The sequence below is a fragment of the Pollachius pollachius genome (assembly GCF_949987615.1).
Source record: "Pollachius pollachius genome assembly, chromosome: 20".
In the NCBI taxonomy this organism is placed as follows: domain Eukaryota; kingdom Metazoa; phylum Chordata; class Actinopteri; order Gadiformes; family Gadidae; genus Pollachius; species Pollachius pollachius.
In genome coordinates this window covers 15,349,070-15,368,540 of record NC_136953.1, presented here as the reverse complement: position 1 = coordinate 15,368,540, position 19,471 = coordinate 15,349,070, and the positions used below count along the sequence as shown (strand labels likewise).

At 47.1% G+C, this 19,471-nt stretch overlaps 1 protein-coding gene across 1 annotated transcript; it reads left to right on the top strand.

The window, feature by feature from the left end:
• The first annotated feature begins 6 nt into the window (after positions 1-6).
• Positions 7-19,413, top strand: synpo2a (synaptopodin 2a). The gene is made up of 5 exons (XM_079757830.1): positions 7-243; positions 6,735-6,886; positions 8,077-8,870; positions 10,804-13,931; positions 17,858-19,413. Exons 1-5 carry the CDS (start codon positions 136-138, stop codon positions 18,488-18,490), a joined length of 4,815 nt encoding a protein of 1,604 aa, XP_079613956.1. The 5' UTR covers positions 7-135; the 3' UTR covers positions 18,491-19,413.
• Positions 19,414-19,471: the final 58 nt, after the last annotated feature.

The window sequence follows — 19,471 nt, the reverse complement described above, 5'->3', positions numbered from 1 at the left end:
TCTCGGTGTCCTGAGTGTAGTTGCTCGCATGTGTGCGTGTGTGTTTGTGTATGTGTGTGTGGATGTGTGTGTGTGTGTGTGTGCTGGTGCTGACTTGATGCGTGGACGGTGTGAGCCAGGACCCTCACACACAGCATGGGCCCCGGGGAGTACATCTGTGTGACCCTGCGTGGCGGGGCCCCATGGGGGTTCGGTGTGCGCGAGGGAGACGGGGACACCTACACCCCCTTTCAGGTCTATCAGGTATGATTGTTTCAGTGACGTTGCGTTGTTTTATTTTGTCGAACTCTTGGACTTTGAGTGTTTTTGCTGCGTGGTTGTCTTTTGTGTTTCATGTGTCATTTGCAAACTTTTGTCATTTGCAAACAAGGTATTTCTTTGATGAAAGAAAATATTTATAACGGAAAGATACATGCAATGTGCTATTATGACGTGGTTCAGGCTTTTAATATTTTATTACATACGATTTAAATGTTTTTGGTTGTCTCACTTCTTTATTTTATTGTGAAAAGACTGCTGCGTGTGCTGGCTTGGGGGGTGGGGGGGGGGGGGAGCGAGAGATGTGGGACAGCGCGTGCTCCCACATAGTTTCTGCAGCCTTCTGCCTGTGTTTTCTACACGGATCCTCAGGACCCTTATATGGTCAGGCACAGGAAAGCGCGTTGTACCGAGGTCAGAGTGATCCGCTATCGCTGGTTGGGATTCAGCGCCGAACTGAAACATGTGAGGGCCGGGCAGGCGGATTATGGAAAGATATGAAGGTCAGATGGAGCCAAGCGAAACAAGCAAAGATGTCCACAGACATCTTAAAGACTTCACAGGAGCTGACAAGAGGTGTGAAGTAGGGTAATGAGATGAGCTCATTCAATAGTTATGTTGTATTAAAACAGGAGAATAATGTGTTATTCCAGAGGGATACATACATTATACTTTTTGTTGTCAAAACTATAGGTATATATAGCTATATATATATATATGTAATTATATATATATATGTGTGTGTGTGTATATATATATGTAATTATATATATATATATGTGTGTGTGTGTATATATATATATATATATATATATATATATATATATATATATATATATGGGGAACTTTAAGGCAGAGATAAAATCAACTTTTCGTTGCAAGATACAGACCAATACGGGTTCATGGGTTGATTTCCCTCTCTCTCTCTCTCTCTCTCTCTCTCTCTCTCTCTCTCTTTCTCTCTCTCTCTCTCTCTCTCTCTCTCTCTCTCTCTCCCCCCACATACAGACACTAAATCACACACACACACACACACATACAAACCCGTGCCTGTGTGTGTATGTGTGTGTGTGTGTGTGCGTGCTTGTGCATGTGTGTGTGATCGCGTGTTTGCCTGTGTATACTCTGCCTAATTCGACTCTATTCCAAACTACGGAGGTTGTATCATACGCAGAGCTCTTTTAGAGAACTGTGATGGAAGGTTAGCGAGTGTGCTGAATCATGACTTCGTCATCTGGCTCCTCGTCAGTTGAACTCATCAGGATGAAAGCCATGTTTTTCTGTTTTCTGGGGGGTAAAAACCATGAAGGGTTCTCTCATTGGTGTTGTTTTCTGTTCTCAAGTCTGAAGAGGATCACTTGTCATTGTTTGCTGCCAAATTAAATAACATGCAGAGCTCCGAATGCTGAACCTGGAAGCATAAGGGGAGAGAGACACAACACAACGACCAATTTGCTGGCTTAAATCAAAGCCAGGATCTTTATTATTTATTCATCTGACCTGGACATCATTAAACATAAGAATTAACCCCATTCACTAACCCTAATGTGGTTAAGTCTTCCACCCTGCGCTATGCACGCTATTTAGAGTAACATTTATTATTTTTAACCATTTCTATCCAGTCCCAATTGTCTGTTATCATTTAAAAACATACATGTGTTGACCGGGGTTATAATGTGCATATAATAGGACAGTTTAAAACTTGAACGAGACTTCAGTGAGTGTTATTGTGCTGCCATGCTTCAGGCCTTAGACATCTAAACCTCCGTCCTTCACCTGGAAGCAGTAACTCAGGAAAGAACAAATTGTTTAGAGGCTTCTAATGTTCAGAAATCCGAAGTTGAGTTTGCAGATGTGCCAGTCGTGCGAATTATCCCTCTCTCTGATCTCCTCCGTTGGTTATTAATGTGGTTATTGGAAACTCCTGTTAGGACTGGAACATTTTGTTTATTGGGACAAAAATGATCTCCAAGTGTATTAACAGGAAGGGCATTCACTCCCACCATTGTTGTTCTCATCGAGTGAGGCTGGTTTTTCCTGGCTGGATTTAACAAGTCTTGTGCTATCTTACCATTTAAACACACAGCCTGCATGTTAACCGATGTTGACCTCCTTGGTGAATGTAAAGAATTGCTTCTTAGAGTCTTTGAGGAAGTCCCTCCATCGTGTTTTGAAAACGGTTCATCACACAATATTAATCATACAAATACTTTACTGATTCCAAACTAGGCCACAGAGCCTTCGCTTAAACACATAGGATTGATGCACAGTTAAGGAAGCGCTTTTTGTTTATTCCTGGACAAAGGCAGCTGTTACTGCTGAGATGCAGTGCTAATGGAGTGCCACAAGAACCTTATTAAAGTGCTTTCTCTCTCTGTCTCTCTGTCTCTCTATCTAGTTCTCTCTCTCTCTCTCTCTCTCTCTATCTCTCTCTCACTCTCTCTCTCTCTCTCTCTCTCTCTCTCTCTCTCTCTCTCTCTCTCTCTCTCTCTCTCTCTCCCCACATACAGACACTAAATCACACACACACACACACACACACACACATACAAACCTGTGCCTGTGTGTGTGTGTGTGTGTAAGTGTCTGTGTTCATCCATTTGCCCCAGCCTTCCTCAGCAGTAAACAACAGGAGCTCCCTCATGCCTCCACCGTCCCCTACATAGAAGCTCCGGCCTTGTGTATATCAAACCAAACATAAGCATTCCACGTCTGTGCAGAACCGTGAACTTGCCTTCAACGTCTCACTTCACGTGCAGCCAGCTGCAGAAGATAGTCAAACACCCCAAGCCTCACGGGCTACAAGACAACAGGTACTATGTCCATGTCCTGTTTAAACCACAGAGAGAAACCAAAGCCACAGACAAGGATTCAGGAACGGTAGTCGTTTCATTCCGTCACGGTGGGTGGCAGGTATACCTGTGGCACAGCTGGAAGAGGTTTGCTTTTTAATAAAAATATAAATAACTAAAGGGACCCTAAGTGTTTAAAGATGCACAGAGAAGGGACCGCTGGGGGCAAGTGTTTTCCCATTATACGGTCCTGCATTTCCTGTGCTTGTCCGTTGTGTTTGGGCCTATTAAAACAAATGCTGGAAATATTGAGTCAGGGCACAAGAGCACATTGAAAGCCCCTCTCTCTCTCTCTCTCTCTCTCTCTCTCTCTCTCTCCCTCTCATTGACCCCCAGATACCCTTGTTCCTGAAGGAATTGTATTGTTATTATTAAATATAACAGGGACTTAATAGACGGCATGGAAACCCAATGGACTATGTTCACGTGCGGAACGAGAGATCCACATGTGAACTATGGAATAAAAAATCAAAATAAACATAGAGATTATTAATGTAATCCTGATTTGCCTTAAGAGGACTCAAGCAGACTCGAGCAAGGAGCCACAAACTGTAAATATGCCAGTATCTGGGCCCTCCCATCTCTCTGTCTGTAAACCGGGAGAAGGAGAGGGTGTGTTTGAGTGAAGGAGGTGAACACACAAGAGAGTGAGAGAGAGAGAGAGAGAGAGAGAGAGAGAGAGGGGGGGGAGGGAGATAAAGATAGATAGAGAGAGAGAGGACCTGCCAGGTGGAGGAGGGAGGGATGGAGAGACAGAGAGAGAGAAAGAGAACCAGCAAGGTGGAGGAGAGAGGGAGAAAGAGAGAGAGAGAGAGAGAGACAGAGAGAGAGAGAGAGAGATTTCCCCTCCTTTTTTGGAAGGCCAGTGTTTACGGCCGTGTACTCCTTAACCCCCTCTGCAGGGAGGTGTGGGGGTGTGTGGGGGCAGCACACACAGGGATGCCATATACGGCCTGGTTGGAGACACGCGCCTCAGCAAAAAACACAAGGGATAGCGAAGGCACAAGGTGTGTTTTTACTGTTTTTAAAGTAACTAGGCTACAAAAGAAAAGTGGCTGCCCCATAAAGCCCGGGGAGTTTATTTAGAACGGGGGTGCTTCATGTGAAAAGACGTCACGCTGTTAGCTTACGTTAGGCCAGTCTCACAGTCTTTATCCCTGTTTGTGGTCGGGGAGTTGGGCATGTCGTTTTTTCCGTGAATACTTAATAAATGTTGGGGTTTTAGTAAGAGTGCAGCGTTTTGATGTGAAGCCATGTACGCTGCCTACCCCTTATGACCAAGGACAGATCCAAATTCTCTTTTGTACCGCAAGCCATAAAAGCCTTAAATCTGTCAAAATAAGCTATGTCCAGCTGGCCTGGTCATATCCAGGTGTATAGTGTATTGTAGTGTGTGATGCATGTTCTTCATGTTATGTCTGTCGATGTCTGATGTATGGGCTATCTGTTCGTGTCATATGTCTAATGTCCTGTCATGAGGTGTGGCTGTGCCGCAAACCCAAATTTATTGTCCCCCACGGGGACAATAAAGTTTTCTACTACTACAATGTCTTTGTTGAAGGTGAGGATTAAGATATAAGGAGATGTAGCAGGCCCTATAAGTGGGCTACCTTTTGAAGATATGAAGATGGTTTGGTGTAGTTTCTGCAAGTACAGTACACATACACTGAGGCCTAGTGTAGTCAGCTAAGCCTAACAGATAGTATAATATGTATGACAGAAGGAAAGATTTGTTTGGCTTGATGGCTTAACATATAGTCTGTAACGCATGTGTGTATATGTGGCTGTTCATGTAGTGGCTTTCAACTTGCACTTGCTCCAAACCGCCCTCTAGCGGCACATTCTTGTTACGACAAGCACTATTCCTCTTCTATAAATAAACCAGGTACAATGTGTTGACGATGCAATTTGGCGTCTTTATTGTGCTCTGGCGATGTAATTACAGCAACGTGTCTGCTCTGTTATATGATTATGCATTGTGATTATAATCTGGCTGTGATCAAAGTAGAGCAAGGCATGAATATTTACCTCCAGTGTCAACTGCCCTAAAAGTTATGGATCTCTGGTGGGATAATCAATGTAATTGCCTGTTTATAAATAACCAAACGTGTAAATGTTATTCTTGGAAGACAAGCTTTAAATGGGGATGCCAAGAATTTGCAGTTTACCTCACAACTAGTTTGTAAACAGAAACCACAAGGACAGGTTTATTGTTGCAAGTGATGTGGAAAAGTAGGGTGTAGGGTTATTTCATCGCTGCCACGGGGCACGGTGACCCTGCCAGCTAAATGAAGCCCCAATGACGTATCTATAAGCAGAGTTATAAAAACGTTGTCTTATAACCCATACACCTTTCCCCCGGGGTGTCCCATCTCGCCCTGCTCCTCGGATACGTCACTCCCTGCCCCTGTGTTCGCCTCCTGTGATCGCCCCCGTCCTGATAATTGGTTTCACCTGTCCCTGATTAACTCCCCTCAGAGTGGATTTAGTCATTGTGTTTCCCTCCTTCTCATTTTGTCGCAGTAGCCTACAATGTCTTTGGACTTCAGAGTTTCTGAATTCTGAGATTAAAGTCTGAATTTGAAATATGTTGAACTCAAACCTCAAAGAAAAATCACTTATGGCTCTATCCTCTTCTGTATACCTCTGTGTCTAGCGCATGGACCTATTAAGGAAGGTCTAGCGTCCCAGCATTATTTTCCCGCAGTGATCTGTTGAATATCTTCTCGACTCTTTACGCATCTTGTTTAATTTGTCCCATTGCCCTGATTGTTACTACCTACCTGTGAACCGAACCATTGCCTCCGGTAAATACGTTCTGGTTCTAACTGCCTGTCGTCACGGGTCGTACTTTGAGTCCAACCCCTGTACACGGAATGATTTGACTCACTCGTAGCCTACATCCCAAAACATTTATTTTTGTATTGGCAAAACTTGATGACATTTCATGTTCCTCTATCTTGCAAATACACAAATATTATAACATTTAATTAAACGTATTATTATTTAAGTATAGGCCTACTAACTTATTGTTTATCCTTTGGCTAATAAAGTGGGCTTTGGGAGTAAAACAAAATGACACATTTCATATGCTATGCATTCTCATTAACAAACCATTTTATAGACCTCCAAAGGCAATTACCAGAGAATGGAGACATAAAAGGTGGGGGTAGTAATAGAGTTGCCATTTAAACCCTTCTGTCGAGAGCAGACAGAGAATAACGTTATGGAGCTGGAAAATAAATGTGAATCTGACCTTGTTTTGTCCATTAAAACATTACAGCATGAAATAATGCTTTTGACAACACAAACTTTGAATAACAACAATCTGGATTACAAATGCCTATATCTTTATATAAAAAACAATAATAACAATAACTTAGTCCTAACTTTAATGTTGCCCCCATCTGGTGTCTCATTAAACTAAACTTCCATACTGCAGTATGTGACTGCATTGTGAACTGAACCATCTACCCACAATGTGTTAATAGTGATTAAAACACGGTTGTGGCTTTCACTGCTCTTCTTGTGACTTCTCATGTCCATGGACGTCATGACACTATCTGAACCAACAACACAAACCCCTAGAAAAGCTGTTGTGTTTGTTTACGTTCTGTATCGTAGGTTCAGGAGGACGGGGCTGCCTTCAGCGCTGGAGTGAGGGACTACGATGAAGTGGTGTCAATCAACGGAGAGCCGTGCGAAGAACTCCATCTCCCAGAAGCCCTTTATCTGATCAACTCCTCCACAGACTGCCTACAGCTCCTCCTGAAGAGGTAGCCTAGTTGTGTGTCCCTCAATTGCGAATTTATCGCAATGAACAGCGGCATGTGTTTGCTCACGTCATCCTGTGATGTTTGAATTGTGTTCTGTGTGATTCTAATGGGACTTTCTTGTGAACCGAGGCCTACGGTTGAGGCTTCATGTTATGCATACGAATAACCACATTAGCATTTCGGTGGCGTGTTATGGCCTTCCCTCGTACATCAGAGTGCATTCAATCAGACACCGGTGCAGTCATGCATGAAAGCATACACTGGGCCGAGTGGGACAGTGTGAACACAGTACTTTTGAACATCTCAATGCATGGAACACATTGCCAAATCTTCCTATACTATACAAAACTCAATTTAGGTAGAAGGGCGTGTCATGGTTTTAAAGAAAATGATAACTAAATTATAATGTCTAAAGTACAGTACATCCTCTGTTTGTTTACTGTTTTGGGTTGTTTGTCGGATGGCATCTAAAGAACAACTTCAGTGGTAACACTTTACAATACGGGTGCATTAATGACCATTAATTATCATTAGTTAATGTGTTAATAAGAAGTTGTATATAGCATTAGCATAGGGGTGAGGGTTAGCAGGATAGGTGCCTATTAAATAATTTATGAATGAATCCCTTAGTAAACATGAATACAGTTAGTAAACAAGAACACAAAAGGACCGGTCACTGAGACCGAAAAGAATTTAATTTCAAGCCTTCTTTCACAGAGGGCAGCGATCGCTGTCAATTTATTAGCGACTTAATAAAGTTACTAATAAATTGGGATGTCTGGGGCGTTCCGCCCTAGAGATCCCGTCTGGAAGCTGATGCGTTCGCCTGATTGCATTATAAGGAAGTCTGTGAGACGAGGGCGATGTAACTCACTCCTCCGTTGGACCTCCTATTGATTAGATGCTGCTCGTTTACAAAGACAATCGATTTAACTAGGAAGGCATGTACATGACAACATCCCTTTATTTTAGAAGAATAAACATTAATTAAAACATTAAGAATTAATCTTATAATTAGTAAGATTAGTTTTTATCTTTGCAATGATCTTGATCTTGATCCTGATAACATAAATTCAAAAAGACTCTAAAGACCACGGAAGGGAGCAACTCAACTAATTAAAATTAATTAATTCAACTCTTGCAACGAAGAAGTCTTCACAGCTGAATCCTCTCCCTCCTCTTCATTACAGGTACGGCTCCAGCCCCACCGGCAGCATGGACCCAGACGACGAAGAGGAGGAGGAGGAGGAGGAGGAGGAGGTGCGATACCGCCCGACCACATCCCCCCGCGTGACCCTGGAGAGCACCACCCTCCACATCCTGTCCGCCAACCGCCCCCACCCGGCCGCCCACGGCCCCAGGGGCCTCTACGTCTCCGAGCCCCCCGACGGCGGTGGCTCTCCCTACCACGGCGCGGCGGTGCGAGACCCCGACCCCGAGGAGGACGCCGCCGCCGCCGCCGCCGCCGCCGCGGGTCAGCCGCCGCTCCGCCGCTTCTCCCCCGGGGCGGCGGTGGAGCTGCGCCTGTCCCTCCCCCCCGACCCCCTGGAGGAGTGCACCTCCCTGGGCAGCGCCCTGGGCACGGGGGGTCTGACCTGCGCCGGGCAGGAAGCCCCCCGTCCCTCCCCCGAGGACACGCCCCACACCCACACCTCCACCCGCTCGCTCTACGTGCCGGCCCCGCCCCCCCGGGAGCCCATGGGCCAGCGGGGGGTGGTGCTCCGCCAGGCCGGCTCCGCCCCCGGGGGGCTGGGGCAGGTGGAGTTCACGCTGCGGCACCCCATTAGGGGCGGGGCCGGCGGAGGCGTTGGATCCCGAGGGAAGGCGGGGGTGGAGGGAGGGGGAGGGCACAGCGAGGGAGCCCCTCCCTCCTTCTCCGTCTCGTTTGGAGTCCCCTCGGAGGAGGCCGGCGCTGGAGAGGAGAGGGACCGCGACTCGGAGGGGGAACCCCAAGAGCCCAACAAACACCACGCCCGGCACGCCAGTAAGACCCCCTTCTTTTGTTGTCGGTCGTACGTCATGCTGAACTCTGTGTGTGTGTGTGTGTGTGTGTGTGTGGTGCTAATACTTGTGTGTGTGTGTGTGTGTTATATGGCACTATTCGTTCGAGGGGGATAATACAGCTCTAAGTAACACACACATGGGCAGTGTGTGTGTTGCTAATGTGTGTGTGTGTGTTATATGGCACTATTCGTTCGAGGGGGATAACACAGTTCTAAGTAACACACACACGGACAATCGGTATCGACGTGTGCCATGTTGTTGGTATTGTCTATCCCATGCCGTGATTTGAAGTTAAAAGCCTAAATAGCATCACGCATCTCTCTCTGTGTCTTACAACCTGCCTGCCAGACTGTTACTTTGTACAGGAATAGACCGGTTGAAACCCGAGTTGCAACAGAACTGAACCGTATAAGAAAGAAACAACAACAGCTAGGGCTGGATTTATCCTTTTATGTAAATGAAGATCAGTTTCAGGATTTATTTGTGCGTCGTCAGGGAGGGGAAAGTCGTTCATTTGATGAATTAGGATGGCAGCATGCCTGTGAGACATAAATAAAACACCAAGGCCCCGATGATGGCTGCAGCAGCGTCCGTTTGACGGACACCAGCATGTGCTCCTGGCTCCGTCACCTGATCTCTGTCAGAGCTGGTATCTAAACGGAGCTAAAAACGTACGTCCCTCACTACTCCAGCCTGGCCAGCATCTCCTCCGCCTTAAGCTTAGTCTTTGAGGAATACCAAAAGTAAGAGGAACTTGTTTGGATTTTATTTTTACTGGGCTGATTAAGTGTCGTTTTTTTGCGTTGTGCTTTTGAGTTGACTGCTGTTGTGACGTCGTTTGAGGGGGTGAGGTTTGTGGTCATTGTTTAGGGGCTAAGGCCAAGGGAGACTTTCTGAGAACTGACAACTTGGACGTGGACCTACTGATAAGGACTTGTAGCTATGCACTGGTTGCTTGCAAATGTACTGCATGTAGGCTTTTTGAATTATTATGCAGTATTTTACTACTGGCGATGTCACTGAGCATTACACTGTGCTGATGCGTTGTTTATATCTGTGTGGGGAACGAAGAGGTTAGACATGGGTCAGTGGATCAGGACATTTCTTGATTGGTTTGTAAATCATTTGAAATCCAATCAATTTTAAGAATTTGATGGACCAATCATGCTAGTAGAAAAGGTTGCTTAGGGAAAAAATATATTGAACTTTTTTTTATGTTGTGAAAAACACAATGTTTGGCTTGTCAGATAAAGGAAATCTAAATGATTTGATTTATCTGTTAGCATCTGTCACATTGAGATAAAGGATTCATTCTCTGAAATTGCAGTACAACGAAACGATATTCCATTTTGGTTATGACCTTTCTCACAAGCGTTGTTGTGCTTGCATAAAACTAGGTTTCGTAGAAGGTTTAGAAAGGGCTGGTATTCCGCTATTCCCAGGCTCCTAATCAGTAACACCTCAGGAATTTTGTTTTACAGCAAATGTCAGGATGAATGAATAAGAGATGAGATGAGAATGAGAAGGAAACGTAACACTTTCCTAACTCTTTTCGTAAGAATACAGCTTTATTCTGTTTAACATCAAGAGCAATATGGAATATTGAAGCTGATCAAGTCTCTAATAAATTAATTACCATGTTTCTCATACCACAATGACAGCAGAAACAATAACAACAAACAACTATGTTGGGGTCATTACTTTAAAAGTATCAATTTATTTACTAATCAATTAATACCCACCACTGCTATGAGGTCAAGTCCCGACACACAATGCCCATACAGTGTCATGTTTTCTCTGACCTTTGACACTGAGCACTCATGTTCGATCTCTTTCTCTCTCTCTCTCTCCCTCTCTCTCTCTCTCTCTCTCTCTCCCTCCCTCCCTCCCTCTGTCTCCCTCTCTCCCCCCAGGGCTCAGGCGCAGCGAGAGCCTGTCCGAGAAGCAGGTGAAGGAGGCTAAGTCCAAATGTAAGCGCATCGCCCTGCTTCTCTCCGCCGCTCCGCCCAACCCCAACAACAAGGGGTTGTTGATGTTCAAGAAGCATCGGCAGAGGGCCAAGAAGTACACTCTGGTGAGCTACGGCACCGGGGAGAGCGAACCCGAATCGGACGGCGAGGACGACGGCGACGAAGACGACGACGAACACACCGTCGAGTTCACTCTGCTGGCCACGAGCGACGCCAACCTCGACGGGCACTTCTTCACCGACACCCAGACGGGAAAGGACGTGCTCACCATCAACTGGGACAAGGGGCTCCTGGAGATCGAACGCATTCTGAACAACCCGGAGGAGATGGAATGTCTCCCCGACACCAAGGGCAAGGGTGCAGTGATGTTTGCGCAGCGGCGCCTGAGGGTGGACGAGATCACGGCTGAGCACGAGGAGATGCGACGCCAGGGGATCCCCGTGGAGGGGCTCCAGCAGGCCGAGACCAAGGCCTCCTACCAGCAGGTGGAGGAGCACTCGTACAGGCAGTCCACCAACGAGAGTAGTGCCTACGCGGACGTGGCTGTGCAGCAACAGCAGCAGCAGCAGGAGCAGCAGCAGCAACAAGAGTACCAACAGTACCAGGAGCGACAATACTACGAGCAACAGCAGCAGCAGTATCAGCAGCAACAGCAGCAACAGCAGGAGCAGCATCAGCAGCAGCAACAACTGTATCAACAGCAGCAACAGCAGCAACAGCAGCAGCAGCTACAATACGAGCAGCACTATCAGCAGCAGCAGCAGCAGCAACAACAATATGAACAGCAGCAATATCTGCAACAACAGTCTTATCAACAACAGCACCACCACCAACAACAGGAGTATCAGCAACAGCAGGTTAAGCAGTACGCTGCGACCAATGGCACAGTCCACCACCAAACCAATGAAGTTCAGAGCTCATATGCCAATCATACGGCAAAACCTTTCTCCGTGGAACAGATGACCCTCAACCCCTACTCTCCCGCCATGAGTGGGAGCAATCAAGATCCGAACAGCCAAGGAGAGGAGATAGCGTCCCGTGATGAACGCATCGCTACACCTGCGATCAGGACGGGCGTCTTGCAGGACACCAGAAAAAGAAGCACAATGTTCACATTTAAAGAGGCACCGAAGGTGTCGCCCAACCCTGTGCTGCTGAACCTCCTCAACAGGAACGAGAAGAAGGGTTTTGAGTATGCAGCTGAAGAAGACTTCCTTAGCCTAGGGGCTGAGGCCTGTAACTTCCTCCAGTCTACAAGAGTCAAACACAAGACCCCTCCACCGGTTGCTCCAAAGCCCATTATTAGCCCCACCTCTCTATCATGGCCCCAGCAGATCGAACTGACCAACCAGGATCAGCCTGAGCTCGCTGAAAATAGTGTGGCGGCACCTGCTGTCGCCCCCACCGTGGAGGCTGACCCTGCTCCTGAACCAGAGCCAAACCCTGCACCTGCTGCTGAGCCCTCTCCTCCCCCCGCCACCCGACAGGCCACTGCCAACAACCACCCCGATCAAGAGCCCACATGGATTGTCCCGGAGCCCCAGACCAAACCTCAACCTCAACCTCAATTTCAACCTCCACCTCCCACTCCACCACAGCTAAGGACAGCATATGAAGAAGATGGCACTAGAAATTCTCCCACAGAGCCCCCCGCAGTCCCAGTGAAATCCTGGGTTCCAGCATCAGCTCCAGCACCAGTTTCAGCACCAGCACCAGTGCCGTCACCAGTACCAGCACAGCAACACCCAGCTCATAGTTCCTGGGGAACAGCTCAAGTGCAACAACAGGAGCCGGCTCCACGCCACTCCCCCTCACCACTTCCTTGGGTGACACCTCAACCCCCTCGTCCCCAAGTCCAGCCTTCACCAGTCAGGAATGACTGGGCACCTCCCCAGTCCCATCAGCAAGCCCAGCCAGCATGGGCCCAGCCTCAAGAGCAGTACCAACCTCAGACGAATAATGCTCCAGCAGCATGGATTCAGCCTCAAGAGCAGTGCCAACCACAGACAAATAATGCTCCAGCAGCATGGGCCCGGCCTCAAGAGAAGTCTCCTCCTCTGACAAATAACCCGCCACCATGGCTCCAGCCTCGAGAGCAGCCGCAACAACAGCTTGTCCAGCAGCCTTGGATTCAGCCTCAGCAACAAATGCAAGGGCATCCTTGGGCACAGCAGCCGCAGCCAAATTATCAACCTCAGCAACCCTGGGGGCAACAAGCTCAGCCAGTACCACAGGCACAACCACCATGGGTTCAGCAAGCTGTTCCACAACAAGCATGGCCCCAGGGCCAGGGACATCCTCAACCACCCTGGCTTTCGGCTCAGCCTCAGCAGCAGCTGGATCAAATGAATGCTTGGCCTCCATCTCAGCCCCAACAGCAAGCCCAACCACCTTGGATGCAAGCGGCCCAAACTCAACCTCAAGCTCCTTTAAATCCATGGGCTCCAGTACCTTCCCAAGCCCAAGCCCAACCCCAACCAACATGGGCCCAGCAGCCTCAAGACCCCGCCCAGCCGCCCATGCATCCCTGGGGGCCAGAACATAGTCATGCCCAACCTCAGCAACCGTTGGCCAAGCCGGTTCCAGCCCCTTCTCCACAACAGCCGAACTGGCAACAGCAGCCCCCTCCGCAGCAACCACAACCAGAACCACCTTTGAAGACATGGTCTCCAGCTCAGCCAGCTCCCCTAGCACCTGCACCTTGGGGGGCTGCACCGTCACAAGCAACTCACGCACATGTGTCGGCTCCGGTGATGAGAGTAGCTCAATCGTCCCCCAAGCCCGGAACTCCACAAAATGACGGCTCTCCGACTCCCCCACAGCCCTCCAACCCGTACACGTTTCACCGGAGGTCCTCGTCACCCATCAACCCCATGGCCACGGTGTTGATTCCGTCCGCCTCGTCGCAAGAGATGCCCTGCTCTAGAGGGAAGGGCGCCGATCTGTTTGCCAAGAGGCAGTCCCGCATGGAGCGGTTCATCGTGGACTCTGAGTCCGTGCAGGCCAATAAGGAGAGCCGGTGTGCGTCACCGGTGGCCTCCCTTCCGACGGAGTGGAAGTATTCATCCCAAGTAAGAGCTCCCCCCCCGTTGGCATATAATCCCATTCAGTCCCCGTCCTATCCCCCCGCAGCGATTAAACAGCCCCCGCCGTCTAGCCCCAAATCCAAAGCCAAGAAGAAGGAGAAGGAAAAACCGAAGCCGGCCCCCAAACCCCTTAATGTTATAGAGGTGATGAGGCATCAGCCCTATCAACTCATGTCCTCCCTCTTTACGTATGGCCCTGCAGCAGAGGCTGCAGAAAAGGCCGCAGCGGAGGCTGCAGAAAAGGCTGCAGCTCATCTTGCGGCTAACCCCAACCCTCCCATGCAAAATGCGCCAATGCAATATGAGCAAATGGCTCCGGTCCAGTATCCTGGACCAATGAACGCCCCTTACCCCCAGCAGATGTATGGGATGCCGCCTCATCCCTTTATGCAGGAAGGCCAGTACCAGCAAGCCCCAATGAATCCTTACGCACCTCCAAACCCCTATCAGCAAGCCCCCGGTGGACCCTACTACCAACCATATCCCCCACAGTATCAACCAGCCCCACCCAATGGGTATCAACCCCAGTCCCCTAGCCAGCCCTACCAGCCGACCCCCCAGGGGCCTTATCCACCAGCTAGTAACCCTCCCTACCAGCCCGCGCCCTACCAGCCGACAGAGCCTGCCACTCCCAGTGTCTACGTTGCTCCCGGCACCCCCTTAATGTCCAGGCAGGACTCTGCGTCTGGTAGCAGCAACGCAGTGGCGGCTGCCCCAAAGCCGAGGTTTATGGCTAAGAAAGCCTCAGCACAGGTGTGGAAGCCAAGCGTAGGCGGCGATGAGGAGTGAGGAGGATAGGTTGGGGCGCGTTGATCCTTGTCGCTTTACAAACCGAGTGCTTTCGTCAGGGCGCAGATAAACTGCAGCGTTTGAAAGGCTTAGTTCACCTTGATGTGGTTTGATTTCCATTGGAAATCATTTTGATAAATCCTATCCGTTTTGAGTTGCGTGTGCTCATGGAGAGCCAGGCATAAGAAGATTCATTTAGGATCAGATGAGAGATGAGGAAAAATAATGATATATTATTTTTATAAAACATGTACATTTAGACAAATGTACATACTATGATGCACAAGGGGATATTAATTCCCGGGAAGACTAGTGTAAGGGGGGTAGGATCACAAGGTTGCGGAGCGAGTAATAAGTGAAAAGAAACATGATGATCGGAAATTGGTGTAGGTAGATGACAGCATCTGGAAAATGAGAACTGGAAAGTGATACTTGATGACGAGAGATGGAAATGGGACAACAACAAAAAAAAAAGTGACTTAAAATGTAAAGAAAAAGAATCATAAAACTAAAAAGGAAGGAATGCTATGATATCACAATGCAATAACGTGACAAAACTATTGCTTGCTTGCCATCCGAACGCATCATTTCTAAATGCAATTTAGATCCACGACATAATAGTATTTTATCTCAGGGTCTTCGGAAAAACCCTCCCCGAGCTCCTTGGTTTTATTTAAAACTTGAAACCAGCTGTTGCGTCATGTTGAGGGCTAAATTTAAACCCACGCTGAATACATGAGAGGAAGTGTTTTTGGACAGCTGAACTAAAACGAGACTTGGGTTACAACTTCAGCCAGCGTCAGTGAGTGTCTCACCCTTATGTTTCCTTGAAGGAAAAGATAAAAAAGCTGGGGATACGATTTCATATATAATAGCTAAATATCCTGACTATAAACTTGGATTTCCCACACATCCGCGGCTGCTTTTATTTTATGAATGGGATATTAATGTATGAATGAAAGAATAGATTATATAAAAGGAAGACCTGGTGCGGAGGACTAGCAGTGCTGTAAGTTTCATCCAGGCCTTTTCTTTATTGCATTGCTTTCTATCTTTCTGTTCATTTTGTGTTGTGATATGTTTCTTCTCTGTGTTTATCTTCATTGTTCACCTTCTGTATGATTCACCACATTAAAATATACTTTATCCTGACCTGCCTTTTCCTTCTCCTTCCTTGCATGTATGTTTGGAAAAGCTTTCTTCCGCTGAACTTTCCCTGGTTTGTCTTTCTTCACACTTGTCAAACTTCTCCCATCAGCAAAACACACTTTTGTTTTTGCATGCTTTCTTTTACAATACACTGGTACAGTCAAGAACGATGTGACACAGCTGCTCAGAGTTCAAGATCAACTAAATATTAGTGGATGAAAATATCAACGATTACAATTAAGGGCAAATGGAATGAATGCCAATTAAAAACTACTGCTTATGCTGTTTTAGCTTTTCTATGTAAGCCTACTTGAACAATAATACAATAAGGCACATCTGGTTGATCAAGTAAATTAATTTTGATTATGCATATTGCTTAACAAGAACATAGGGGAGACCCTTGCTTAAAGAACAATAACAGACTAACTTATTGGACCAAAACCAAAGAGAGATGAGTTTTAGCCTAAATGTCAGGGAAACAGCCATCTATCAACCTGGGACTTAGTCGTGTAAGTGAGACTTCACTATATATAGTTCTGAACTAGGCTAAATGGAACTTAGATTTCGACTCGTACCCACTCTTGGGTCAGAATACCTGGACTGACATTAGAAACCTTAGCAATTCTAGGTATGGTGTATCAGCGTAGAGTTACTTATTATTTAATTTTAGGTTACTTAGAATGATTTTGTTGTGGATACCCACTAAACCTACCACCGCTTCCTACCCCATCTCACTCTATTTCTATCCTTTTCTTCATAAGGTCAGTTCATTCTATCACTTGTATGGCTTTTTAATCACTTTGTTCACGCATCACTGCAATTGCACTTTTCAACCAGGTGATGGCAGCACTGTCATGCGTCTTGAAACGAGCATTTACCAGAGTCCAATTGGGAGAATCCATTGGAAGGGAAAATATGTTATTTATACCTTGAACATCTCACCGTCTCATCCGCCACAGAGAAAGTAGATCCAGTGTAATCCCAGTACTCAGGAAACAAGAGGACCAGGTCACAAGCAGGGCCCTTTAGTGATGCTATGATGTTTGTGCAACATTGTGAAGTAGAGGATGGAGAGGAAGCATCCAGACATGCTTACTTTGGATAGTAAAGAAATAACGTCCTATAACCTTTTCCAAACCTGAAAAGATGTTAAGGAGATGTCGTAAGGACTATTATGTTCCGGAAGATGGACTACAAACTGCGCATCTCAGATATGTTTGCCCCACTGCGGTCATACCGTTTTGTTTCATGCAGGCTGCATAAACCTGCATAAACTAAATAGTTGTCACATTGAGCATAGTGGCTCAAGCTCACACTCCTGTCCACTCGTATGCATGAAATATATCCCAATTAATGTCATTGCATGAAAATAATTGTCGTTCATGTTGATGGTGCGTCACTCTAAATGTTCCTGACGCAAGGAAATTGTTGGACGGCACCATCTCCTTTCCTGTCACAGTGTATGTGTACCCTGCTAAAGTAGATAAGAAGGGAAGCACTGAAGCCCCTTTCCTTAGCATTTACAGAATTCCAGCTGCCACTTACACACTTCCGGGTCTTTTCAGTCAGCTAGGAATCTTCTGAAACTATTGACTATTGGATCGCAGCCCAGCGTTAATGTCCTTTCCCTGGAGAATCCCTCTTCCATCACTGGAGTCATCTTGTCCCGTTTGGGTTTGGTTTTGGTTTTGAATCTTGATAGACATTGCTCTTTATGTGTATTTAATTGAAAAGTTATCTTATTCACAATAGCATGTATTGTGGTCTTCACACACACACACACACACACACACACACACACACACACACACACACAAGTAGGGCAAATAATTTATTTGCCATTGTATTACTTTATTAGCTCTGTGCTGCTAATGTTGTTTCCAGAATGTTTGGAAGACCCACACACATGAAGCCTGGCTGAAACCATTGACCTATTAAAGGCTGAAACCCATCTCCACGTCTCCTCCTTGCAGGCTCCGGGCAGGAACTACTCTCTCTCCCCTCCCGCCAGCAGAGTGTCGTCTCTGGGTCGCCACCAGGCCTCGGCCTCCCTGTCCCCAAGGCCTCACGCTCGAGTCTCCACCGCACCCCCAGCAGGGAAGCAGGGCGCCTGGCCGGAGCTCCGTCTCAAAGCCCCTACGCCCTGGGAGGCGGCCTCCCGCCACCCCATGGGCCTGGTGGACGAGGCCTTCACCCACCAGAGCCTCCACCAGGCCATCGCCTCCAACGTCCGCCTGGCCGTGGAGCGCAAGCTGCTCCCGCAGCCGCCGGACGATTGGAAGGCCCGGGTGTCGTACCAGCCGACCGCCGCCGCCGCCCCGAGGACCGGCGGGTTTCAGAGCCAGTCCTGGAGCTACAGTCGCAGCCGGAGCCAGGGTCGACCTCCGTTGCCGTCGTTTGTGTCGCCCCCTCCCGCCGGCCCGAGCAGCGTCGCGACCCCAAGGCGCTACTACGGTTCTCTGCCCAGACAGTGGCAGCCTCAGCCGGGCACGACGGACCCACAGCTCCGGTCCTCCGCGTTGATGTCCGAGTACCGACGGCCCTCGGCCAGGCCCACCTTCACGGCGTCGTACGACAGCAAAACCACGTGGAGCTGCAAGCGATAAGTGACACACTGATGGAGTCAAGGTGGTCGTAGACGTTTGGGCTTGAAGTTGGTTTTACACCAGGCACGTTTTTTTTCCTTTGCACTTTTCTTTTGCAAACCATACAATTAAAACATAGTTTAACTAACGTTGAATTTCAATACACATATGAAGCAAGTTATATTTTAAAATATCATTGGTTTTAAGGTTCAATACAGCCATCAATTCACGATATCTTTGTATTGTGTCGTTTCGTTCATACGCGTCGTTTCTGATGTAAATTGCTTTTAGTAAACTTGTCATTTAACCTAAAAAGGGCTATAATGTAACTTATTGAGGTTGATAATTCAACAGCAACACATTGTTTTGGACAGAAATGACAGATATAGAAGAGTATTGGAGTTGAATGTAGTTTAATGCGTCTTTGCTCTACATCCAAAATAGGTTATTTTAGTGTATTTTTCACAGTAGCACCTCTTAAGAAGAGTCATTGGCATGTTTTGAATGGTAGAGTGCACATAAGTTTGAAAATAATTTGTGTTTTAATGTGTGGGTAAGTGGATGAAGGGAAATGGATTGAAAGATTCCTTGATTGGAAATTAGTTGGAAATATAAGACATAACTCTTGCTGTATTTTTGCCGTGCATCACACAGCCTGTCTTATCCATTGCAATATGGCTGAACTGAAAAGCTTGAAATTGATGAGCGTTATTACGATTTGTTTGAAGAAGTTAAGGGTGGTTGGTGATTATATTGCAGCTGCAATATAACTAGTGTTTGATGCGTTGGGTGTATTATTTATATACAATCAACACGATTCTGGTGTGATTCCAGTTATCTATGTAATTCTACTACAGTTGAACCATTTTGCATGCTGGGCTGTGAACGTTTGATTATCCTCTCCTCTCCTCTTCCTCTCCAGTTTATTAAAACCTTTAGCCTGAGCAATTTTCTCCTGATTTATTTGTTGTGCTCCCATGCAAAACATCATCTGTAATCAGT

What these genes read in the sequence shown, in the direction of transcription:
- synpo2a (XM_079757830.1), top strand. Translation starts at nt 136, where the DNA reads ATGGGCCCCGGGGAGTACATCTGTGTGACCCTGCGTGGCGGGGCCCCA. An exon ending in CCCCCTTTCAGGTCTATCAG is followed by an intron (nt 244 to 6,734) that starts GTATGATTGTTT and finishes TCTGTATCGTAG; the next exon opens with GTTCAGGAGGACGGGGCTGC. An exon ending in AGTGGAAGTATTCATCCCAA is followed by an intron (nt 13,932 to 17,857) that starts GTAAGAGCTCCC and finishes TCCTCCTTGCAG; the next exon opens with GCTCCGGGCAGGAACTACTC.